The sequence below is a fragment of the Gymnodraco acuticeps genome, unplaced genomic scaffold (assembly GCF_902827175.1).
Source record: "Gymnodraco acuticeps unplaced genomic scaffold, fGymAcu1.1, whole genome shotgun sequence".
NCBI classification, from domain to species: Eukaryota; Metazoa; Chordata; class Actinopteri; order Perciformes; family Bathydraconidae; genus Gymnodraco; species Gymnodraco acuticeps.
The window spans coordinates 2,351,620-2,377,440 of NW_022992265.1; the positions used below are offsets into that span (position 1 = coordinate 2,351,620).

The following is a 25,821-nucleotide window of genomic DNA, read 5'->3' on the forward strand; positions in this document are numbered from 1 at the left end:
GACACTTCACCTCCAGCAGGGCAGATGGCTGCACAAGTCCATCGGGTGATGCTCCCAGAACACCCGACTCACTCACAAAGAGACCAGACTCGATTCGAACACTGTCACTTGATAGGCCTCCACAAAAGCCTTCACCCCTCGTTTACAACCCCCCAGTTGACAGTTGGCGATGTCTCTGGCCAGTGGGTTGTATGTCTCCTCTCGCTGTTGGTAAAGTTGAGACACCGGCTGGACTACTTTGGAAGTGCCAGGCTTCCTCCACTGGCACTCAACATCTGTGGAGCTGATCTGCCACATGGCAAATATTGCCAATGCTGCAGCGTGGCTGCATTTGTACATCTCCTGTGCACAATCACAGACAGCGCTCTGCATCGCGCCATCGTCTCCCATGCAGATCTGTAAAAATAAAGTAAGTACCATTTGTTAGCATGCTATAATAGATTGAATGAGCAATAATACAAGGATGGTCCGGATCTGGGGGTGGGAGGGTTTATTTTTCCATAGTTTTGTCCTCTTGTCTGATTGTTGTTATTGTTTGTTTTTTCTGTATTTTTTGTAATTTGTGTTGTATTGGTTGTGATTGTACATTGTATTTTTCTAAATGTGTATGAATACATTTTTGAAAAACATTTGATCAACAATAAAAAAGGATTTGGTCAGGATCTAGACTCAGTGTGTAGTTTATTAATTAATCAATGCTCTCTACATTAGGAAAACACATACCGGTGTACCAGAGGGAGTCACACACAGCTGTGACTAGATAACCAAAATCCTTGAATCGACACACAGCAAATAAACTCAAATGACACAACGAGAAAAAGGAGATCACACATACAGTATAGTCGATATAAAACTGGCCGCTTCAATCTGAAGAGCAACTAAAACAAAACACGGGAGTGTACCTTGTTCTTGTGAACACTAATGTTATCCACAGCATACACAGAGACCACGAAGTTCTTAAGGAGAAAACTAGTTGCTAAAACAAAACACGTTAGTGTACCTTGTTAGCTAATGTTAGCTAGCTGACATTAACGTTACACATTGCACTCATATTACTCACCGAAACCTTGTAAAGCCGGTCCTGCATGCTGGCTCTTACAGAACCGACTAACTCCCCTTTCATATAGGTACAGCTCTCAACGTGCCCAGACTTGTAGTGATTTTCACCTCGTAAAATACTTTTATTCTCATTCTGAAAGAATGTGGTGAAATGTGCTAACGTGACGGCCATCTTTATGTTGGTGACGCGTATTGTGCGAGACGAGAGACCTGTAGTTCACTGAGCGGTTTCACACGAAAAAATGTGTAACTTCACAGTTTTACGACACATTTTTATTTTTTTGACTTGCAAAATGTTCTTTTAAATTGACAAACATCATATGTGTCATTCGTGGCACAATTCAAACGGGATCAAAAGATAACCTTTCTCTCTCCATTGACTTCAATGTATAATTTTCCGCTTCCGGGGTCCCATGGAGGCTTTCGGAAGGGGAGGGACTTCGCCTCTCTATGCAGCACTGTATTACTACACTGGACCATGGATTGATAAACTGGACAAGTAGGACAACAATATATTTTTTTTTAATTGGACACTAGACAGGTAGGATAAACATATGTTTTAAATACAAAGGAATTTGGCTGGGTCATTCAAACGGTAGTTTATTAATGGTTCCTAAATTATTATCGTCAACCAATGTTTAACCAGTGTCTCCCCTTCGTTGTAAAGTAAAAATAATGATTGTAACTGTTTGTATCCACCGATTTATACATGACTCTTATTTTGAAATCGGACTGACTTCCGGTGTTGGACGCGCGAGGTTTGATTTTGAAACAGCACACCAGCGCCATGGCTGGCACAACCTAGCTAGCTCTGATACTTTCTGTAAAGCTTTCTTATATGGTGGTTTTATGTTTTGTTGTCAGCATTGTGTCAATAGCCACGTCGAGACATGACAGTCAACACACGCTGACATGGTAGGTAGAAATAACGTTAACTTAAAATATTAATGTAACGTACTTTGACGTCTGGTGTGTTTTTGTGAAAGAGTAACGCTAGCAGTCAATATAAGTTCACCTCAGTGTTTTTTAGACATTGTAACCTAAGTCTAACTTAAGTCAACGCTACAATATCGACATCTATTATCAGTCCTAAGTACTGGCATTGACGTAAGATAGCTGAATAGCAGCTAATGCAAAGCTGGCCGTGCTCAGACTGTAGAATACATCTCATAATTCAGTAGATGAGTAAGAAGTTCTCAGATATTTTACTCTAGTAAAAGTAGAAATACTACTGTGTAGAAATACTATGTTACAAGAAAAAGTCTTGCATTTAAGATCTTACGTAAAAGTACAAAAGTATTGGTATCAAAATATACTTAAAGTACCAAAATGACTTATTGTGCTTAATTACATGTCACTTACATGTCACGCTTAATATCCCAATGTGTTCATCACAGCTGGTAAACGTGGAGATAATTTTCATTACTTTATACACTGCTGCTGGATATTTAAACCTATAATTGTCTATTGTTTATTTCTTAGTTCATTTATATTTAGTATTAGCAAATAATCTGAATCTAGATAGTAACTAATATTGTCAAATAAATGCAGTGCAGTAAAGAGCTAAGCAAATTAAACATATTTGCTTCCAAACTGCAGTGGAGTATAAGTACTGTATAGAGTAGCATAAAATAAAAATGCTCTAGGAAAGTACCCGGAAATCATACACCAGCTTAAAGCTCGCTAAGGTTCACTTCGATGTTTGATGAAGTTGCTGTTTTTTAACTTCTGTCATGATTCAATCTTTGTTTTTCTCAGTGCCACATGACAAACTTTAGGAATCACATAAATCAACTGGAATGGAGTTAACGTTACCCTCTAAACACATTTACGACACATACAAAGATGAAATCTGGAAAGGTAAGACAATAGTAGACGTTGCCTTTTTTATCAAAATGACACTTGAAAATATTAGGCTTTTTTTTGTGCAATTACAAAAGACAAACATAATGTTATTTATATTGGAGGTTGTGAACACTATTTCTATCATATAAACTATTTCTAATTTCTCAATCTAGAGCTGGGCCCTCTGGACCCCGATTGGTTTGAGTCCCTGGCAGCTCAAACGTTCACCAACGAGGGACATTTTTATGATCAAGATGACCTGTGTGCCAATCAAGAAGGAAACTTTAAAACACCTTTGGACAAAAGTGCAGTAGAGAGTCAGCTGTTTTCAACCCCAAAAGCTTTCAGACGCATTCGAGTTGTGTCACCTGAAACTGGGGATGACCATTCTTTCACCGGTGAACAAGGTAATGTCTGAAAAAAGATGATGTATGCATGAATCTAAATGTATAGCATATTCCGTTAGCTCATACAGGATGTCCGTGCATATCATGTTAAATGAGTTGTTGTTAATTGTTGTTACCTACTCATGACTGCATGATACACTTTCTTGATGTTTTATCTTAAAAATAATTCCTTGTATTTCCTAGAAAGAGAAACATTGCCATGGACGACAACACAAAGTCCTTGTTTGTTTCAGATGTCAAAGTGGTGGGTGCAATAATTTCTGCTTGCTATATGGTTTTAAGAAGTATATGTTTAATATATTCCAAATGGCAAAGTCATTATTTTAATGTGTGTAGGCATTCTAAATAGTGCTATTTTAAAGATCATTTTGTTACTTTTATTGTCACAGCTGTTGGCAGTTTTTGATTTCTATGTGTTCTTTATAGGGACCCAGGTGCTAGAAATGGAAGATACCAGAGATTTGGTGAGCTACAAATGTCTCTGTATTTCATCCGTTTTAATTACATTTGAAAAAAAGATTGAATCATCACTGATAATTGTTTTGCTTTTGCCATCTGTACAGATCCACTTCATACCCCACACGAATCCCCAGTACGTGTAATGCTTCTAACACTGATGTTAACTGTCATTCAGCAAATGTAACTACATGAATGTGGCATTATGGAATACATTAGGCTTTCCCCTATTTATACTATTTTCTGAATGTTACAGGTCAGCTACAGCAAGCATATATCTGAAGGTCTCAGAGTACAGATTCATTCTGATATTTTATGGACCAGTTCTCTGAATACCCCACCAGCAGAAGCATCCACCCTCATTTTAAGTAAGCAAATTACTCAATTGTTTGTCTAAAATATAACAAATAAATGTATTTGTTTGTTAACTAATCATTGTCTTCTCAATGTTATAGCAAAAGCTGACGAGAGTCCCTGTCCAGTAGGTGTTTCTGCAGAACAAGATGTGGTTGTGAGTACTCCGTGCAGCCCCAACAGGCCAAGATATCTCTCCAAGCCTTCTTACATAATTTTCACGTTATCATCTATAAAAGACAGAATTCTGTTTATTGACATAACGTCATTTGAGGAATCAAGAGGAAGAAAATGGCAGAAGATTTGCACATTTAATTTATATTTATTTAAAGGATTGCTATCCAGCTCTCACTTAAAAGTTTAGACAAGAGATTGCAGGTGTGGCATTTGAAATGGCTTCTAAATCTCTGTTTTTATATCTTGTTTTTCTTAGTTTGTACGGAAGCTTTTCCCTTCTCTTTCAAATCTATCTAAAGTTGAAGTGGTGTCACCCAAAAACAATGGTATACCTTCCGTTGCTCAAGGTACTGTGATTTCCTTTACATCTTGCATCCAAGATGGTACACTATCTATCAATAACATGACTATGAATGGCAACAGATATTACATTAGATGCATAATGATGGCTGCTTTATTATCAACAGGTGTTGTTTCTCCTGTGGCTGGTCTGGATCCAGAGTCCCACCACTCCCCTCAGAGTTCACTGAATCTAAGTGACAGTGGTTGGAAACAGAAGCTACCAGATGCTATTGAGGATGGAGATATTCGCAAAACAGAAGCAAGTGTTCTTAATGGAGCTGAACATGTTCTCTCTATATTTTTCAGTAACAGTAGTTCAGCACTGAGAAAAGTCAAATCGGAAAGAATCAAAAGAAAGCAAATCATTCCAACCAGAGAACATGGCTGCTGCTCTACAGACATCTCATCAACAAACGATAAACAGAGAACAGCTGATCAGGAACCTGGCAGACTTCCTTCATCACCACCTGTAAAAACTGGAGATGTTGGAATTACCCAGTGGTCTCCGTTGAGTTTATCTGAAATTCCACCTTCTACTGTGGAGGCTTCTTGCTATGATAGTACTCCCGCTACGCAAGTGGGAAACATTATTTTAACAGAAGAACTGCGGAGTCATTCTGGCCAGCTAGTCAGGCCTTTGTTGAAACTTACAGACTCTGGATTTACTAAGAAAAAGAGGACATTTATTTACACTGTTGGGACTTCAAAACCACAAGTTCACGGAGAAGGAAAACGGACTCAGAAGATTGACTCATCCCCAGTGATTCCAGATTATGGTAACACATTTCTCATGTATTAATAGTGCCACAAAATATATTCTCTAAAAACAAAACAAATATGTATTCTATAATGAATACATTTTTATGTTTTAATCATAATGTTTTCATTTCAGGAAACAAAGTAAATGTGACACAGTCGGGGAAATCCCAAGATGAAGCATACTATTGCAGCATGGGAAAGAATGAGATGCAAAAATGGGGAAATCTCGCTGAAGATATTCTTCCTCCCTCTGTACAAGCAAAAGTCCAGGATCTTGACATGTCGCAGCTTTGCAAAGAATTTGCACAAGACTTCAGTCAATCGTCAGACCCCCGTAAACTGAGTAAAGTAGCAGAGGATACTCCTGGAAATGGCTTCTCTCCATCAGCTTGTCTGTCAGCTGTGAAACGAGCTAAACAGAAAGCAATACAAGCAAAACTTCACCATGACTGTGATGGTGACAGTGACAGTGGATTCCAGTATACAGATTTCACTCGCATTACTGCATCATCATTTGTTCATCCTAGCTCAGAGATTAATGATCAAAGTAAACCGATGCCTGGTTTTACATCTGATATCGGCAAGATCCCTCCTTTCACATCTACAAATAAAGGAAATGACAAGGATGTTTTACAAGAAACTGAAATGGATGCCAAGCTGTCCAGTGCAACCAAGGAAAGCCAGACACTGGTTCCTGGCAGAGCAATTAAGTTGCACACAGAGAGTACATCAGCACAACTACCCAGCGGGGCAAAAGGAACTGAGGATATCACTTATGGCATTCCCTTTAATGGTCAAGCTTGTAGCAGTCTGCCAGAGAAAACCACAGTTTCTCTTCCTTCCGTGCATGCATCAGGATTTAAAACATCTTCAAATAAAGGGATACACATTTCCTTAGCCAACCTACAGAGAGCCAAGCATCTATTTGAAGAAACTGAGGGGGAAAAAACGCAATGTGACCAGCCCAGCAAGTGTGTCCTTGACAATAAGAAAGAAATGAGTTGTGGATCAGTGAAAAATCCAACCACCAACTCAAACAACCCAACTTCTTCAAGTGAAACAAAAGAGGATATCAGTTGCCAGTTAACAGCTTCACAAAAAGCTGATGTGACTGAGCTTTGCACTCTCTTGGAAGAAGCAGATAGCCAGTTTGAATTTACACAGTTTAAAACTGCAAAGGTGAAACAACACAGTCAAGATAAAACTACCTCTCCCAAAAAAGTTGAGAAAGAATTTGACCCTGATTCACTTTCAGGTATAGATTTTGATGACAGTTTTAGTTCAGAAGAAAAGCATCTGGCGGTAACAGTAATGTATGAAAAAAGGGACTTAGTTCCAGATAGTAAAACAAATGGTTATACACCCAACATTACAAGTAAATCCACAGGTCTTTTATTGTCCAGTGCAATCAAAAATGAAAACTCCTCGACTGAAGTTGCGTCTACCACTAAAGGCCCAAGGCTTATTCTTTCAACTGATCACAAAACCCTTGACAGAGCCCTGCTCACGGACACAAGCAAGCTGGAGAACAACAACCCTTTACTTGGTGTGGGATTTAAGACTGCAGGAGGAAACAATTTGAAAGTTTCAAAAAAGTGTTTGAGCAAAGCTAGGGCTTTGTTTGCAGATTTAGAGGAGAATCTTGTGACAAGTCAAACCTCACCAGACAAGCTGAGACGGGATCCTAGGACACAGCACAAGACTACTGTGGACAATCGCAAGGATTCATCTTTGCATGATAAGTTGAAGGAGTCTGTCTGTTCAGAAAAACTGGTCACAAGCATAAGAGATGAAAATGCTGCACAAAGTTTTGAAAACATCAAGATGGACACCACGTCTCAACGTGGGTTCCAAATGGCCTGTGGGAAAGGGATTACTATCACAGCAAAAGCTAGGAGTCAGCAGGAGGCAGATGTTTTCTTCGAAGACACTATGGACTTTAATGATGGCCTATCAGTAAAACATCAGAAGAGCACTGTACCGTTGCCTGGAAGTGTCAGTCATAACGAGACCCTTCTAAATTGTAAAGGGATAAAAGTAACTGTTCCTGAAGAACTGATCAATAACCCTGAGCATGTGAATGCTGGACCAGCTGCACCCCATACAGATGTACAACAAAATGTAAAGATTCTAAATGTTGGTTTTAAGAACGCACCGTCTTTTGGAGATTATGCCCCTTTCCATGAAAACCCTTCGACTGCAAAGGCACTTTCATCTCTTTCATGCACAACATCTACGAGTACTGGCTCCTCTGCCATCAATAAATCCAGCAACGATGTTGGATTTTTTACAGCCAGTGGAAAGAAGGTATCTATGTCAGCTGATGCACTGAAAAAAGCAGAGTCCCTTTTGAATGAAATGAATCCTCTTGAGGACGCAAACCAACAACTGAAACAACAAGGAGATGCTTTAAGAACAGGTCATCTCACCAACAATCATATTCAGGTTACAGCCCCTAAAAATTGTGGATTTCAGACAGCCAGTGGCAAAGGAGTGGCCATTTCATCTACAGCTCTCAAGAAAGCAAAAATGTTGTTGAGTGAATGTGATGAAGTTGTAGATGAAATCAATGTGACACCAGCACGTTCAACGATGCCAGTTCCTGGTCCACAACTTGGGAAGAGTGGATTTCCTGCAGGCGGCAGTAAGCCAGTGGCATTTTCTTATGAGGCCATCCAGAAGGCAAAAGCTCTCTTCAGTGACGTCAGTTTCAGTACAGAGATCCCAGCTGTTTCAGACACCATGAATAGAGAAAATAAACAAGGCAATGCTGAAAATACAAAAGAAATGCATTGTGGTTTTACAACTGCAGGGGGAGCTAAAGTCCATGTTTCACATACAAATCTATTAAAAGCAAAACACCTCTTGACAGAATTTAATGATGGTCCTATTTCAACAAGAGCAATGCAAGAGGCAGATACTTTATTCAAGGACTGTGACTTTATGAATAGAAACAATGGCAGGCCAGTAAAACAAAAGAGAAGTATAGAACCTGTGAGTGGAAGCAGCAGCAAGAAGAAAAACCTTTCACATTTTAAACAAGATGAAAAAATGACCATAAACATTTCTGAAGAACCTAGAATTCAAAATCTGCCATTAGTTGTGAACCATGAAAAGATGCAACATCCTCATGATGTTGAGACTCACAAAGACGATTTTAAGAAAACACTGGATTCTATCGAAGTTGCTTCTTTACATGGAAACCCATCTTTGATGTCAAAGCCGCTTTCTCCTGCATTGTGCACAACTTCAAAGAACATTAGTTCCTCTGCAGTCAATGGATTGGGCAAAGGTGGTGGATTCTGTACAGCCAGTGGCAAAAAAGTATCCGTGTCTGATAGCTCGATGACAAAAGCGAAGTCTCTTTTCAACGAAAGTGCTATATTTGAGGACACAAACAAACAGAAAGAAGGAACTTTTCTACCAATGAACGGTGGATTTCAGACAGCCAGTGGCAAAGGGGTTACCATTTCATCTTCAGCACTAAAGAAGGCAACAACTCTGTTAAGTGACTGTGAAGGAGTTGAGGATACACCAGAACATTGCAAGCCTCCAGTTCCTTGGCCGCCACCCAGGAGTAATGGATTTCTTGCAGCCAGTGGTAAGTCAGTGGCATTTTCTTCTGAGGCCCTCCAGAAGGCAAGGGCTCTCTTCAGTGACATCAGTTTCAGTACAGAGATCCCAGCTGTTTCAGACACAAGGAACAGTGATAAGCAACAAGGCCATGATGAAAAACCAGAGAAAATTCATTGTGGTTTTACAACTGCAGGGGGAACAAAAGTCAATGTGTCACGGAAAAATCTATTGAAAGCCCAAAACCTTTTAGCAGAAGAAGCTGATGGGAAGTGTCATTCTTCAAACTCATACTCGACATGCCCTCAGGACACTAATAAACCAGATCCATCAAAGGTTATTGATGTGAAACAAACATGTAAGCCTTCAACAGACAGTGGCAAGGACATGCCTACTGGGTTTTGTGGCCCGCTGGTATTCAAATCCTCAACCTCTTTGCAAAATCCTGAGCAAGAAAATGAATCTCTTCGAAATCCAAGTCTACCTGATTGCATTTCTTTTCAAGACGAGGCACATACAGATACATTTCAGTTAAAAGGCACAACTAGCCCAGCATCGGCTGGCAACCTCCATGACAGCCCTGAAGAGGAAATGTCCATTGGTTTGGACTATGAAACAAATCGGACAAGTAACAGCAAGGGATGTATGGTCAAAAGGCCACAAGAGTCTTCTGTTTTAAATGCTCAGTCACTTCACCTAAGTGGCTGCACTGAAACCCAGCAGAAGTTTTTCGCCCAGGAAGCTCTGGACTGCACTAAAGCTTTGTTAGATGATGAAAGTCTAGCTGGCCAAAGTCTCTCAATGACTTTAGAAAACATGCCACTGCAAGAAAACCCAAAATCCAGCTTCAGATCTGCAGAGCGAAAAGGAACAGGGAAAAGATCAGTAGAGGACTCAGATATAGCTGGTAAGTGTTTTAGTTGTTTTAGATGATGCAACTTTGAAGTATTGACTATTTATTCTTAATTTGATACATAAAATACATTGTTCCCATATTGCAAAATATCCATTATTTATAAATTATGACTTCCTAACTAAATGCTAGTAGATTGCAAACATTAATCTGTGACTATATGTCACAAAAATGACTATTTTACATAAAAGGTTGCCATGCTGTTTTGAATATTCTAGGTCAGCCTCCCCTGAAAAGGCGATTACTGGAAGAATTCGACAGGACTGTTGATGATCCCAAAGGTTCAACACTCTGTCCGGAGACAAGTTGTCCAAAAGGTAAACCAGTAGCACTGTAACAAGTTATCTTTTTTTAACTTAAAGGTATCAACCAGAAATTTCTCCAGTTAATTACTTACAATAAGGCAATTGTCTTTTGTATTACAAGTTTCTGAAATAGCATGTTTAAATATGCAAATTACCCATTATCTCATTAAATATGCACATATTTTAACACATTTCAGGAATCGAAATCTGAACTTTGGATAAAGCCAGGTTCAACATTCTTGTTTCATTTTGTAGTCATATTAGCATCTATTTCTTTTACAGAAGGGATATTGGATATCTCTTTTTATCATTCTATAAATCAGAAAATACTGTCAACAGCCCTAAAATATCAATTTTCGCCATGTTTTTAGGTATACAATGTTGTATAATTCAGGCTATGAATGATCTATGAACAAACCCTTCTGTAAAAGCCTTCATAATATTGATAGGAATATAACTGGAAGGTTTGGTGTATCTACGTGCTACTGAAGTTGAAATTTCGAACTCAGAGTAGGAGAAAAAACTCATTTTGAGAAAACTACCTTTAAAGATTGCAGTGAGGCGCTAGCTAAACCCTCCTGTTCTTTGGATGACAGCTTGCGCATCGACGCACTCCGTGAAGGTATTTCATGTTCGGGGTCATTTGTTTTTTGTATAACCTTGCTTCGTGCAAGTGACAATTGTTGTCGTCTTCTCTGTGAAAGTTTTTTTCGCTGTTCTTTTGCCATTTTGAGATTTCAATTTCTAGCGGAAAGCTAACCAGTAAGTGTTTTAGAACACCACGTGACGCATCTGAACGAATCACGTGGTCAGAAATTGACACCAGCCAATGAGATTTCGTTTCTTGGTTTAAGACCCCTTTGTGCTTTCACGATTGGTTGCTGATACAAAGGAAATGACCATATTTGGATCTGATGAGATCATTGTGCAGGAGAGACACAGCTTTCCAACGATATCTCTGTTGACATGGTGCAAACAACGGTCGCGGTACTTTATGTTACGTTAGAATGCTAACTTTTGGTGAATTTAGGAGAAATCTACAGATGCAAATAGACAAACTATAGTAAAATAGACACTTATGTGTATTTTGTACGTTTTCCTTCCAAAAGCCTGAAAGAAAACATGTTATAGAATCAAAATAGCACAAAATCTCAAAATTGACCAGTACTTGAAAAACAATGTTTTTGCCTGCCGTGTCTCGTCAAGAATACATATTTTGTCTTGTATATTAACTCTTGGTTTTATTTTGTAGGTGTAATGAAAGACCGAAGGGTTTTTAAATACAGCGTCTCTCTCCATCCAAACATTACAAAGCCACCTGGGTAAGTTGCCTTTTAAATTGTTTGTCCATGTTTTCAAGCAGCTGAAAAAAAGTAGTCGACTTTTTGTAATGTATATTTTGTCTTTCGGAAGTGGAAAAAACGATATTGAAACCAGATTGCAAAAGATGACACCAACACAGCCATCAATCCCAGGAGACAGCAGATCATCACATCCCAAGATGCCAGCGTTTGTTCCTCCATTCCTCAGGAATGCAAAGACAGAGAGTCACAAGAATGGAGTGCTCAAGGTCAACCAAGGAACACCTTCTGCATTTGTTCCTCCATTCAAAAAACAAAGAACTATTGTCCAAGAGAGCTCCTCTAAACCACAAGAGGAGGAAGATAATAACCTCCATCTCTTTGTAACGCCCTTCTGCAGCAACACTTTTGTGCCAACCGCTAAAAAAACACAGAGCACTACAGATGTAACTGGTAATAAAAGCAAAGAAGACATTCAGACGGTGTCCTTGGCTGGCACTACAAATATAAGTCTTAATGGTCAAAACGTTGCTGTGGGCTGTGGATCAGAGGACTCTTCTGCCGAGGCGTCACAAGTGGAAGATATATTGTCCCCAAGCCAAGGTGCAGTAGATGATGAATTATTAATGTCAACATGATTAACTGTACTTAAATCTACATAACATGGGTCAATGTTTTTTTTTTGGTCTACAGACATATTTCAGAATTTTCCTAATGTTGAGCTGGCACGAGATGTGCAAGATATGAGGATCAGGAAAAAGAAGCGCCAGACCATTCGACCTTTGCCGGGAAGTTTGTTTCTTACCAAAACCTCAGGGGGGTCGAGAATACCGTTAAAAGCTGCAGTAAATGGAAAGCCTCCTGCAATATACACCCAAAAGCAGGCAAGGCCAGAAGTGTTTTGTAAAAGGATTTTGTTGTTTTTGTTTATAAATGAGATCACTTCCATGTAAACAGCAATTTGACTTGTTCTTGTTTTTCAGCTGTATGGACATGGAGTTCATCAGCACGTGTGTGAGATCACCAGTGAGACTGCAGAATCCTTCCGCTTCAATTTACAGCAGTTCATCAGACGGGAAGCATTAATAGAAGGAGGTGGTGTGCAGCTTGCGGATGGAGGATGGCTAGTCCCCAGCAAGGACGGGACTGCAGGGAAAGAAGAGTTTTATAGGTATTATTGAACTTTAGTTTAAATCAAAGTTGAACATATTTTTGGAGAAACAAGGTGTGTTTTGGAATTTGCAATAAAGCCTGAATATCCTCTTGCTCTGCACTGTCCACAGAGCGTTATGTGACACACCTGGTGTTGATCCTAAACTAATGAGTGAGGCGTGGGCGTACAATCACTACCGATGGATTGTGTGGAAGCAAGCCTCCATGGAAAGATCATTTCCAGAATCAATGGGCAGTCTCTGTCTCACTCCAGAGCAGCTTCTCCTTCAACTGAAGTACAGGTGGGATTCTGTTCAATGTTCTTCTTTAGTTTATGTTATTTAGATGTGCGCTTAGTAAGATATCCAAGCATATTAATGCGAAATGTGGAAAAATATGACACCTAAATTACTAAGACGGCTTAATTATTTATCACCTACTTCTGTTTTGTGTCAGATTTAAAGACTCCATTTATTTAGCTTTATAAATAAATAAGCAAAAAGAGATGAGCAGAATTGTTTTCCTACCACATTTAATTAAATACACAAAGGATAATTTGTTGATATTAATTAAATGTTTACATTTAACATGTATTACATTTGTGTTGCCTGTTATGAATTGTTATGTGTATCAGATATGATGTAGAGGTGGACCACAGCCGCAGACCGGCTCTGAGAAAGATCATGGAAAAGGACGACACATCAGCCAAAACCCTGGTCCTGTGTGTGTGCGGGGTCGTCTCCAGGGGCCACTCCACAAACCGACAGAGTTTCAGTGACACCAAGACTCCTCCAGATGCTGAAGCCAAGGTTGAAAACCCATCTGCAGTTGTGTGGCTGACAGATGGATGGTACGCCATTAAAGCCCAGCTGGATGAACCTTTGACTGCCATGCTCCACAAAGGTCGAGTGGCTGTGGGGGGGAAGCTGATCATCCACGGGGCTCAGCTGGTGGGATCACAGGATGCTTGCTCTCCTCTGGAGGCACCTGAATCTCTCATGTTAAAGGTACTTCAAGAGGGGGGCCAAACGCTATTCTATCTCCACAAGGATGCCAAATAACAAGCATTTGGATAATTAATTGTTTTTGTGTTTAGATATGTGCCAACAGCAGCCGTCCCGCACGATGGGATACTAAACTGGGATTTCACAAGGATCCACGGCCATTCCTGCTTCCTATCTCCAGTTTGTACAGCAATGGAGGACCGGTAGGATGTGTGGACATTATTATCCTGAGAAGCTACCCCATACAGGTGCGTGTGGTCTTGCATTGATATATTGTTTCTGTTATTTCTGGAAGTTATGTTATATGCTTTTGACTGTATGCAAATTCTTCCAGTGGATGGAGAGGAAAACAGATGGAGGGGCTGTGTTTCGCTCTGTTCGTGCAGAAGAGAAGGAGGCGAGGCAACACGACAGCAACAAACAAAAAGCTATGGAGATCCTGTTTGCTAAGATTCAAGCTGAATTTGAAAAGGAGGACAAAGGTAGGAATCATGTTTCCAGCATGTTATGGACAGGTTAAAATGGAAAAGGTTTTGTTGTAGAGCATGTGTCCCATGTCTGAGTACTCTCTGCATCCAATCTCTCTCTCACCACTTCTCCTGTCTGTCTTCAGCTCTACTTGTTAAGGCAGGAAAAGCCTAACAAATATAAAATTGTCCTCCACAGGTAATAGCAGACCTCAGCGTAGAAGACGGACAATCAGTCGTCAAATTATTGCAGGTCTTCAAGATGGAGAGGAGCTGTATGAAGCAGTGGGGGATGACCCAGCGTATCTGGAGGTGATAAGACATTTACTTAACATATCATTAAAATAATTTCTGTCATGAATAGAGATTGACTTTCTCTCTTATTTCACATGCATGTCCAGGCTCAATTGAGTGAACAGCAGTTGGAGACTCTACGTAGCTACAGATGTTCTCTGATGGAAAAGAAGCAGGCTGACCTGCAGGATCGCTTCAGACAAGCTTTAGAAAATGCAGAGGAGAGCGAAGGTAGCTGTCCCAAGAGAGACGTCACTCCTGTGTGGAGGCTCTGCCTCGCGGACCTCATGGACCAACCTGGCAGGGGTGTGTCTTCATTCTTTCTCAGTTTAAATGTACACTGGTTGCTTTAATGTATTTACTACTGTTTTCTTATACTAATGTTTTTGTGTTTTGTAGTCTACCAGCTGAACTTTTGGCGACCTTCCTCGGATCTTCAGTCTTTACTGAAGGAAGGCAGTCGATACAAAGTCTATAATGTCACCACTTCAGACAGAAAGAAACATGTTGGTAACACAACTGTTCAGCTGACTGGGACAAAGAAAACACAGTTTCAGGACCTCCCGGTAGGCTACTGTAGAGTGTATCAGTGGGTATATGGACTTCTAGATGAAGTATTTATAAAGTCAGATAGATGATGGAAATAACTAATATGACCTAATATTTGTTGTATCATTCAGGTCTCTCAGGAATGGTTATCAACACATTTTCAACCGAGAGTCTCTACCCATTTTGTGGATCTTCAAAACACAGAACTGCAGCCGCAGTGTGGAGAAGTTGATCTCACAGGATATGTCATCAGCATCGTAGATGGACAGGGTAGGTGAATTATTATTTCTTTACTGTTCCTGATGTACAGTGCCTTGCAAAAGTATTCTCCCCCCTTGGCATTTTTCTTGTTTCATTGCTTTAAAACATTTAATTTAATTAGATTTTTGGAGAGTTTGTATTATTTGATATACACAATATGCAATATGTAACTTTGAAGATGCAAAACATTTTTTTATTGTCAAACAAACAAGAAATAATAATGAAAAAGAGAAAACACGAGCGTGCATAACTATTCACCCCCCCAAAGTCAATACTTTGTAGGGCCACCTTTTGCAGCAATAACAGCTGCAAGTCTCTTGGGGTATGTGTCTATAAGCTTGGCACATCTTTCCCCTGAGATTTGCTTCCATTCTTCTTGCCAAAACTGCCCAGCTCCTTTAGGTTAGATGGGTTCCGCTCGTGTACAGCCATCTTTAGGTCATTCCACAGATTTTCGATTGGATTAAGGTCTGGGCTTTGACTAGGCCACTCCAAAACGTTTACATGTTTCCCCTTAAACCACTCTAGCGTTGCTTTAGCAGTATGCTTTGGGTCATTGTCCTGCTGGAAGGTGAACCTCTGCCCACGCCTCAAATCTCTGGCAGACTGAAACACAGTTTCCTCAAGTAGTTCCCTGTAATTAGCTCCATCCATCACTCTTTCTATTAAACCAGCTTCCCAGTCCCTGCCGATGAAAACATCCCCACAACATGATGCTGCCACCACCTTGCTTCACTGTGGGGATGGTGTTCTGAGGGGGATCAGAGGTGTTGGGTTTGCGCCAGACATAGCGTTTACCTTGATGGCCAAAAAGTTCAATTTTAGTCTCATCCGACCACAGGACCTTCTTCCACATGTTTGGGGAATCTTCCACATGCCTTTTGGCAAACTCCAAACATGTTTTCTTATTTTTTTTGCTGTGGTCCTATGTACAGATTCTCCTCTCTCTGCTGTGGAGCTTACCAGCTCCTTCTGGGTTATCCTCGGCCTCTTTGTTGCCTCTGATCAATGCTCTCCTTGCACGGTGTGAGAGTTTTGGTGGGCGGCCTTCTCTTGGCAGGTTTGTTGTCGTGGCATATTTTTTCCATTTTACAATAATGGATTTAATTGTGCTTCGTGATGTTCAAAGTTTGTGAGATTTTTTTATAACCCAACCCTGTCTCATACTTTTCCACAACTTTGTCCCTGACCTGTTTGGAGAGCTCTTTAGTCTTCATGGTGTCGTTTTCTTGCTTAGAAAGGCCACTTGCTGTGGTATGGAAGACGGAGGCCTTCTACAACAGTTGTTGTATAATAATAATTAATTAATATAATAATTAGAGATAATGAGGCACTTGATTGCACACTATTATTTAAATATTTAAATAATTGTGTGACTCTGAAGGTCTTTGTTTGGGCTAAATAGCAAAGGGGGTGAATACATATGCACACACCACTTTTCAGTTTTACATTTTTTCTTTCTGTTTTAAAACTTACTCTTTTTTTCTTTCACTTCACCAATTTTGACTGACTTTGTGTGGGGTCTTGCCATAAAATCCCCCCAAAAATATTATATTATTTTTGGTTTTAATACAAGAAAATAGGAAAAATGGCAAGGGGGGTGAATACTTTCGCAAGGCACTGTAACTCCTTTCTAAATAAAATGATTGTTTGTGCTTTTGAACACAGGTTTCTCTCCGGCATTTTATCTGACTGATGGGGAAATGAACTTTATCAAAGTGCGCTGTTTCAGCAGCTTTGCTCAGTCTGGCTTGGAAGATTTGGTAAAGCCAAATGTTCTGTTGGCTCTGAGCAACCTGCAGCTGAGAGGTCAGTCCACATCTCCCACGCCTGTTGTGTACGCTGGAGATCTGACCGTCTTTTCCACAAACCCCAAAGAGGTTCATCTGCAGAAATCTCTCTGCCAACTCAGAAAACTGGCCCAGGTACAGTGCTAAATCCTCAGACCTATGAAGCCGCTGAAATGTGTCCAAAACTGTGTTTGCCTTTTTCTCAATTAAGAATCCTTGTGTGCTGAATGCTGGATGCTCTCACAGCCAAAGTGTCTGATGCTTTGACGAAATCACTAATGCATTAGCTATCATTGAATTAAGCTGCAGGTGATGGTTGATGAAAATGGAAATGCTAAATAGGAATAGCGATGTTTCTCAAATATCAAGTAATGTTTGTCATACTTACTTAACCTCTAAAAGACATTGTACTGTAACAGTATTTGAAATCCATTTGTTGAAAATGTTAGAAAACTGAAAATGTTTATCCAATGTGGCCTCCAGTGGCGTTTCTATATGTACAAAAGTGGTGGGGCACAAAAAACTTAGATGTCTATATATAAGCTTCTGCAGTGAGGTTCATGGCTGGTGAGGCACTGGCACTGACTCTTCAGGTTTACAAATATTATATTTTGACCTAAATCAAAATATAATATTATTTTCAAAAGCCTCTTTAGTCTGATGCTTCGATTAATTTTAAACAGACAGTTCAACAAAAGGATACCCAAAAAATTAAATTGTATCATTTAAATATTGAATTGTTCTCTCTTAGTAAGATCCCATTTTCAATAAAATTGTGGTCTTACCTTGACTTGAAGATGAAGTCCATTTGCCTATCCTTCTGGACAAAAATCTCTATTACTTTTTTGTAAAAGTCCTCCTTATCTTCTTGTAGTTTCAAAAGTCTATCATAAATCTAAATGATGGATTTATGATTCAAAAATTATAAAAGTAGGATAGACATGTGAATATTATCCGGCTGAACAAAACGTGCATTTATCTAACAGGTACGTTTCCCACAGATCTTATTTTGAGCTATTTTCTATAATCCTATGGAGAAATATCATTGCTTTTTTGTGGAGGGAAGCCATGCGCAGCTTACTTCCTGGTTTTAGGACGCGTCTCTCTCCTCCTCTTCACCTGCTCTTCACACACCACACTTTTCGCGGCACACGTTACTTACAGCCAATCAGCTCTGAATTATGTGAGATGACGTATGGTGGGGATGGCAGCTCTATGCCCCTATGGTCATTATTTTTTGCCACACACATTAAATAGGAAAATATTCTGAGCATGCGCAGTGTAGTTTTTACAGTCACCGTTCACTTAGACAGTGAGAGGGAGGGGCAGGATCAGGTTTTGTCCCACATGGCTCTAAATAGCTCAATAGGCACACACTGTAGACACTAATTAGAAGAACACAGACTAAAACAGCAATGTACAGACAAATCAGATGATTAAACATGATCTTAAAATATATTTTATATATATTTTAATTTCTTTTTTGCATTTTGTTGTAATTATTATTTTAATACTTTCTGCTGACACTAGGTGGGGCTGTGCCCCACCTGCCCCTAATGACCAGTCGCCACTGGTGGCCTCTCATATTGACCTCTAACAAGTATTGTATACATTGTTTTCATTTTAAACTTCAAAAGAAACACTCGATACACTTGATTATTCTTTAAACACACAGGTGCATGCTTATGATCAGATAATAATTGTTTTGGTAATCTTTTCCCTGACCTTAACCACATAGTATGTTTACCTTACTTTTCTCCATGTCCTTGGTTTTTGATACATACATGTTTTGTTAAATTAAAAAATTATGAATTAAAATGGTCCATCTTGTGTTTTCAGGGTCAGGATAGCTTCTTTACAATTGCTGAGGAGAAGCTTTCACATTTAGGGAAATCTGATGGCACGAGTTCCTTCTCTTCTCCAGCTCTGCAAACACGAAACACAGCTTTCACAACAGTCAGAAGACTGGACACATACACAAGTGTGAGTTCATGTCCTTGCTGTTTGGTTAATTTGCTCTCATAATAACTTATATATATTGATCAAATAATGTGTCCTTTTTATGCAGGTGACATCTCAGCAGCCAGTCCGAAGCCTTGGATCCTTCACACCTGTCAGCAGGAAGCCTCCTGCAGCAAACTGCTCCACAGAGAAAGACCCCAACAGCCTGAAGAAGAGGAGAGCTCTGGACTATCTGTCTCGTATCCCGTCCCCCCCACCTCTTTCCCCGTTTGGCCCAGTGGCTTCTCCATGTGTAAATACGACATTCAACCCCCCTCGGAGGTCTGGGACTGGGACACCTAGCACTTTAAAAACTGTACAGACTCCAGCTCAGACACCTGTTGAAACTCCAGTGGAGGATGAGTGGGTGAATGACGAGGAACTAGCTATGATTGACACTCAGGACTTACATGTTGCTGATCTACTGTAGGTACACAGGCACCACTTTTAAAAGAATACAAAAACTGTACAAATTACTGATTTTAAAGGCTTATGGCGACATAATGCTCATATTCTGGGGTTGTTGTTGTTGACTAACTGGAGACATTAAAGAGAAGAAGTCTCTTCAGATTACTAAAATCACTTCATCCTGATCTTAATGCTTCAGTGCACTTTTATTATATAAAGTTAAAAAGTACATTCCTGTAGTTCGGGTCCATGATTCCCTGTTTCAAACTGTTTGAGGATAATTAAAGTAGGGCTGACTTTATGCAAGTACATTCTATGATAAAAATACATATTTCTATAAAGGTAAATGCAATATTAAACACATTAACAATCATATGTGTTATTTTACAGTGGTTAAATTGCCTAAAAATGCCTGTGTCCACTGTGACAAATGTATCAAAAAGTGCAAAAATGTTTCTTGTTTGTATCAGTCCCAACAAATTTAAATAACAAATACTCACTTTATAAAAAGGTAGATATACAAATCTAAAATATATGATTATTGTAAAGCTTGAACAAAAACATTGATTATAATTGCGTCTATACTTCCAGACATATTTAGTTTTGAAAGGATCCCCATGTTATATTCTGCATAAGATAATTACAATGGCCATCTTTGAGTGATGACCTTTAGCTGTGTCACACTCAGGGGCCCCGTCTCAGGTCGGTTAAATGAAATCCTTGCTTCCCTCACTTCCGTCGTTTCCCTGCGTTTAGTCCCTCCCACCAGGGAAGCATGGAGGGACGCAAGGAAACCACGAGAAGCAGGGAAATGAGTTTTAAGAGCAATGGGACGTCCTTTCCTCCGGAGCGTCACGTGAAGCGACGTCCGTTTGTGATGACGCTGCACAGCTGATCGTCTGACAGCAGCTCTGTCCCCGTTATTTCCACACACCCCCGCCTCTGTTAGTATATACAGTCTATGGTTAGTACACATTTACTGACACAAACATTTGTATCATCTGTTTTAGACCCAAATAAATAAAATAAAATAAGAACTCATTGTCAAAAAAGATAAACGCCATTCTTAAAATGTATAAACGAACAATAGTTTGATTAATATTGATTAGAGTGCACAATAGAAATAAAATAATTGAGAGAAGAAAAAGAGATATGTTATCTATCAAAACTCAGTTAGATTAACATTCATTGGATTGCACACTTTGTTTGTTTGTTTGGATATGTAGCACATTAACATTTTAATAGCACTTAATGACTGACTGAATGGAAATGACAATAAATGAAAATGTAAAACGAAAAAAGCGATCATGAAAATGTTTCCAAAAAATGAATTAAATGATTTTTGACCACTTTGTTGTTCAGATATATCACATATTTGTAACTAAATGATACATGAATTGAAACAAAACACGGTATAAACTGAGGAGTGACTCCCGTGAGGTTCATGTATTTTCTTCACTCTGCTCTCATGTCAAGAAGCATGAGATCAGTGCATGCACTGCCTCGTCCAATCAGTGAGCGATACACAGTAAGGGGGCGGGGTGAGTATCTGAGGATTTCATCGGAGGATGGTCTGGTGGTTCCTCGGTTATCGCTCCTCGCTCCTCGATCCTCGGTCCTCCGGCAGAAATAAGAGCCATGGGACGGTACTCAAGATGGCGCGGGCAAATCAACTTCCGGTGAGACCGAGGACCGAGGAGCGAGGAAATGAAAATAGTCGACCTGAGAAGCAGCCAGGGCCCTTCTCACTTCGGTTAAATGGATTCCTTGCGTCCCTCACTTGCGTCGTTTCCCTGCGACTAGTCCCTCCCACCAGGGAAGGATGGAGAGATGCATGGGCCCCGTCTCAGGTCGACTATTTTAATTTCCTCGCTCCTCGGTCTCACCGGAAGTTGATTTGTCTGCGCCATCTTGAGTATCGTCCCATGGCTCTTATTTCTGCCGGAGGATCGAGGAGCGATAACCGAGGAACCACCAGACCATCCTCCGATGAAATCCTCAGATACTCGCCCCGCCCCCTTACCGTGTATCGCTCATTGATTGGACGATGCAGTGCATGCGCTGCACTGATCTGATGCTTCTTGACATGAGAGCAGTTTCCCAGCGGAGTGAAGAAAATACATGAAACTCACGAGAGTCACTCCTCAGTTTATACTGTGTTTTGTTTCAATGCATGTATAATTTAGTTACAAATATTTGATCTGAACAACAAAGTGGCCAAAAATCACTTTATTCATTTATTGGAAACATTTTCATGATCGCTTTTTTCGTTTTACATTTTCATTTATTGTCATTTCCATTCAGTCAGTCATTAAGTGCTATTTAAAATGTTAATGTGCTACAGCTGCACAGCTGCTGTCAGACGAACAGCTGTGCGGCGTCATCACAAACGGACGTCGCTTCACGTGACGCTCCGGAGGAAAGGACGTCCCATTGCTCTTAAAACTAATGTCCCTGCTTCTCGTGGTTTCCTTGCGTCCCTCCATGCTTCCCTGGTGGGAGGGACTAGACGCAGGGAATCGACGCAAGTGAGGGAAGCAAGGATTTCATTTAACCGACCTGAGACGGGGCCATGTAAACCACGAGAAGCAGGGAAATGAGTTTTAAGAGCAATGGGACGTCCTTTCCTCCAGAGCGTCTTTTTCCACCTCAAAAACATTGCCCGTCTCCGCCCATCACTCTCCTCCTCTGCTGCTGAAACCCTGATTCATGCATTCATCACTTCACGACTCGACTACTTTTGGCATTCAACTTCTGTTAGACAGCTATATGCCATACATTTTTGCACACATTCACAGTAAATATGTATTCAGTATGATAGCTGTCTAACAGAAGTTAAATTCATTTCTCACTTATTCTGACAAAGTACTTAACCCCAAATAAAAGAACCCCATAAAAAGAGTTGTTAAATAATAGTGAAGTCACGTTGTAATAACAATAACTCATCTCTCTCTCGTTTTATTTTTGGGCTTTGCTAAAAGCCACTGTGTCAAGTGTCCATCTTGGGTTGCCGTCCGGAGTTGTCCAATATGGCGGACCATCTCGCACATGCGCACTGCAGATCGGGTAGTGACAGTGAGAAGGGCCCTCAGTGACTGTATATTACACTCCAGTCCAGCTCGCGGCGCTGTTCCAAGCCCATTAGAGAGGAGAGAATAAGAGTGACGCCACTTCCGTAAACACAAGGCAACACATGCTGTTCTTTTTTTGAAGGTTGTTTTTTTACGTTATTAATGCATCTTGAATGTATATGGTGAGTAAAACGAATAGTAACATTAACTATGTTTAAATAATTGAAGGCCACAGAGTTGTGTTTAAATGTTTCACCGTCTTAACTAGTTCGTGAGTAAAACTAACGGGTGGATTAGTTTCGGTTTTAGCCTAAGTGTACTATCTAATGCTATAATAATGAAAACAACACATTTAAGGTTTTAATATTATGTGTAATGTGTCCCCTGTGTTTTAATCTGTTACCATGCAGATGTCTCATACTGGATCCTCCTGTAGGATCTTTCATGATGTAAAAAAACATTGTGTGGGTCAGCGTGGAAGAACCGGTAAAGATGTCTCTGCTGACAAAAACTCCAAATCTGTGAGCAATCACTCCAACAGTCGAGAGAAAAGTGTGAGGGAGCGTGTGTTAAAGAAGGTAGGGACCACTAGCACCACCTTCATTGGTCCAGCATTTCCTCCTCCAAAAGTCAAGTCCAAAGTCAAGTCTGGCATTGAAGACACACTGAGTGAGTTTTACAAAGAGCTTGAGAAGATCGATACACCTGATGGTGCTAATAATAATCCAGGGAAACAGCATTCTCAAACACCCATTACTCAAACAACATCTACCAGCAGAGGGACTCAGGATACACGTGAGGAAAATGTACTTTATACAAGCAGATATGCAGAAACAGATGGCTGCCACAGAAGCAGTGGGCAGAAACAGCCACCCTGGTCACACTGGTATCAAAATGAGCCATATCCCAGAAGACCAAGGCCACCTGCTCCTTCTCAAAATCAATGGCGTTATCCTCAAACACCGAACAGACCAACAAACCCAGGCTTTCACAGACCTCCATTCCATCGCCCACCACCTCCATCTGCATTCCCAAATCCACAAAACCCACCGCCACACATGGATCAAAGCTGGCGAGGTTCTGGAACGACGAACCAGCCTGAAGATAAGTCCCATGTTCCAACATTTTCCAGCTCAGCACCTTCCAACGTAAGCAGTCACCCCTCTCAGGGCTTTTATGGAGATTCTCTACACCACTTTGACAGGGATGAACAGGGTTTAAAACTTGATGTACACTCTGATAATGTAAATGATGGATGGTCCAGAGAACGAAAAGAAGAATTGCGTCAGTTTGGTGAAGATGATGACCGTCACCAGAGATTTGATTCAGAACATGAACCATGGGCGAGTCACTGCCGACCCCCTGCCAACACGGACACACACCCTCCTCCCTTGGTGCTGATCTTGATGAGGGGATTACCAGGATCTGGGAAATCAACACTTGCCAGGTACGACATTAAGTCTAGACAATTAGTGCATTTGAGTAGAGTCGCCTAATCAATAAGTCGCTCAAGGGAAAAGTAATCAACAATTTGTGGTTGTCAATTTATTCTTTGAATGTTTCTTTTAAAAAAAATCATTAAACCAAATATTTTTGTGGTGACAAAATAAGATATTTAAACACTACCATGGACTTTTTACATTTTACACAATACATCAAAAATAATCTACAGATACATTGATAATGAAAAGTGTTTGTTAAAAGAGTTGAAATCCTAATTTCTAAGACTGGATGTATTACTTTCATTGTACATGTGTCCCATCTTTCTCATAGACAGCTGCTCTCCACTGGTCCCAGTGGGCTGATACTGAGCACAGACGACTTCTTTGCTCACAGAGAGGGGTACAACTATGAAGCACGTCTTCTTGGGGAAGCACATGACTGGAACCACAACAGAAGTATGTTTTGTGTAAAATCTCATTGCGTCATCACAAAGGCTTTTCTGTCAAACTTCAATCAGGACAGTCTTTGCTGTGTGAGAGTGTTTTCAGGCACATATGAAGTTTAGTTATATTGGTCCTTGGTTTAAGCCAGTGTTGTCTCTGCTTACAAAGTGGAGGAATTACGGAAGTAACACGTTATCTTGAATAGATGGCAGATCATTTATGGTTTGATGAGATTTCAATTTCCTTGAGAGAAATACTTTAAATCTTCTTTTGTGTCACATTCTTTTATTTACATATCTCTTTCAGCTCAGGATGCTATGCATGATGGCCGATCTCCCATCATCATCGATAATACAAACGCCCAAGCTTGGGAAATGAAGCCATATGTAAAAATGGTGGGTATAGGAATACAAAATGTAAACGAGAGTTTTGTTATGGTCACTTCATCGATCCTAATTAAAAGTCCACATTTTTTCAACAGGCCCTGGACAGAGGATACAAAGTGGACTTTTGTGAACCTGACACCAGCTGGAAGTTTGATCCTTTTGAGCTGGAGAAGTACGAGTTCTTAATTATCATATTATATTTGCAGACTTCTAAAAATGTATAGAAACATAAATTACAAGACTTTTCTCTCCCTCCAGGAGGAACACACACGGTGTACCAATGGAGAAGATCGCACGGATGATGGATCGTTTTTCATTTCCTGTATCTGTAGACATTGTGATGAATTCACAAGAGCCACCTCACGTGAACCAGAGACCAGAGCAGCCACACGGGATGAGAACCAGAGACTTCCATTAGTTTTTCACAAGAACTAAACCAGCCAAATGTTTTTACTTGAAGACCAAACTTTTTGAATGGTGTGAATATTGTTAAATTTCTTTTTTGAATCTATATTTTTGTATATTCTAAATACATGTAAAGAAAAATTACTTATTTTTTCTGAAGAGGTTTTCAGAATTACATTTTTACATGAACCATCTTTGAAAGGAAATGTGCATTATTTTTGCATTTTGTATTTGATGGCTGGTTTTTCAGTACAATATTCAACATGAAAAGGCTGTTCTTGCTGTTGATTTCTGATTCCTTGAAACTGCTAGAAAAGAGGAAAATAATGTGGCGAAATGTCCTTAATAAACAACTGTTATTTTCTGGTAAATAATGAGTTTTAAGTCATTAAGGCAACGAGCTGTTATCAATGCGTGAATGGCGCCCCAAAAGCCCATTTTCTATTGTCTCCCAGAATGAGCCAAATATCTTCACATTTAATATAGGTCGTTGGTTAGAGACAAATACGGTGAATATCTTTCAATGTAACCGTATAAAACTAAATGACTGTGCAGGAGAAACGGCATGGAGACCCAATCACAGAAAAAGCCCTGATAAACAGCAGAATATCCAGTGAGTGTGGAGAGGTCTTTGTGCCTGATGGCAGTCATTATTG

At 40.0% G+C, this 25,821-nt stretch overlaps 2 protein-coding genes across 4 annotated transcripts; both read left to right on the top strand.

Moving 5' to 3' along the window:
- Positions 1-1,835: 1,835 nt before the first annotated feature.
- Positions 1,836-19,648, top strand: brca2 (BRCA2 DNA repair associated). 3 transcript variants are annotated; one of them, XM_034207123.1, is made up of 27 exons: positions 1,836-1,974; positions 2,818-2,919; positions 3,078-3,311; positions 3,495-3,555; positions 3,738-3,775; positions 3,875-3,903; positions 4,024-4,135; positions 4,223-4,278; positions 4,555-4,645; positions 4,766-5,416; positions 5,533-9,879; positions 10,104-10,202; positions 11,443-11,512; positions 11,604-12,094; positions 12,185-12,375; positions 12,475-12,662; positions 12,775-12,945; positions 13,278-13,650; positions 13,740-13,895; positions 13,982-14,129; positions 14,314-14,426; positions 14,516-14,714; positions 14,808-14,974; positions 15,089-15,227; positions 16,887-17,143; positions 18,848-18,991; positions 19,077-19,648. In XM_034207123.1, the coding sequence occupies exons 2-27, from the start codon at positions 2,859-2,861 to the stop codon at positions 19,437-19,439; spliced, it is 8,949 nt and encodes a 2,982-aa protein (XP_034063014.1). In that variant the 5' UTR covers positions 1,836-1,974; positions 2,818-2,858; the 3' UTR covers positions 19,440-19,648. The 3 variants fall into 3 exon arrangements, with proteins under 3 accessions (XP_034063014.1, XP_034063015.1, XP_034063016.1); XM_034207124.1 differs by lacking the exon at positions 18,848-18,991; XM_034207125.1 differs by lacking the exons at positions 18,848-18,991; positions 19,077-19,648 and having other exon boundaries at positions 14,808-14,997; positions 16,887-17,098.
- Positions 19,649-22,415: 2,767 nt separating this feature from the next.
- On the top strand, positions 22,416-25,539 carry n4bp2l2 (NEDD4 binding protein 2-like 2). Its single transcript, XM_034207161.1, has 6 exons — positions 22,416-22,670; positions 22,899-23,935; positions 24,262-24,386; positions 24,681-24,769; positions 24,856-24,932; positions 25,019-25,539. Exons 1-6 carry the CDS (start codon positions 22,662-22,664, stop codon positions 25,176-25,178), a joined length of 1,497 nt encoding a protein of 498 aa, XP_034063052.1. The 5' UTR covers positions 22,416-22,661; the 3' UTR covers positions 25,179-25,539.
- The last annotated feature ends 282 nt before the right edge of the window (positions 25,540-25,821 follow it).

What these genes read in the sequence shown, in the direction of transcription:
- brca2 (XM_034207123.1), top strand. Translation starts at nt 2,859, where the DNA reads ATGGAGTTAACGTTACCCTCTAAACACATTTACGACACATACAAAGAT. An exon ending in CACAGTTTCAGGACCTCCCG is followed by an intron (nt 14,975 to 15,088) that starts GTAGGCTACTGT and finishes TGTATCATTCAG; the next exon opens with GTCTCTCAGGAATGGTTATC. An exon ending in CAGCATCGTAGATGGACAGG is followed by an intron (nt 15,228 to 16,886) that starts GTAGGTGAATTA and finishes TTTTGAACACAG; the next exon opens with GTTTCTCTCCGGCATTTTAT.
- n4bp2l2 (XM_034207161.1), top strand. An exon ending in GGGAAATCAACACTTGCCAG is followed by an intron (nt 23,936 to 24,261) that starts GTACGACATTAA and finishes TCTTTCTCATAG; the next exon opens with ACAGCTGCTCTCCACTGGTC. An exon ending in TGACTGGAACCACAACAGAA is followed by an intron (nt 24,387 to 24,680) that starts GTATGTTTTGTG and finishes TATCTCTTTCAG; the next exon opens with CTCAGGATGCTATGCATGAT.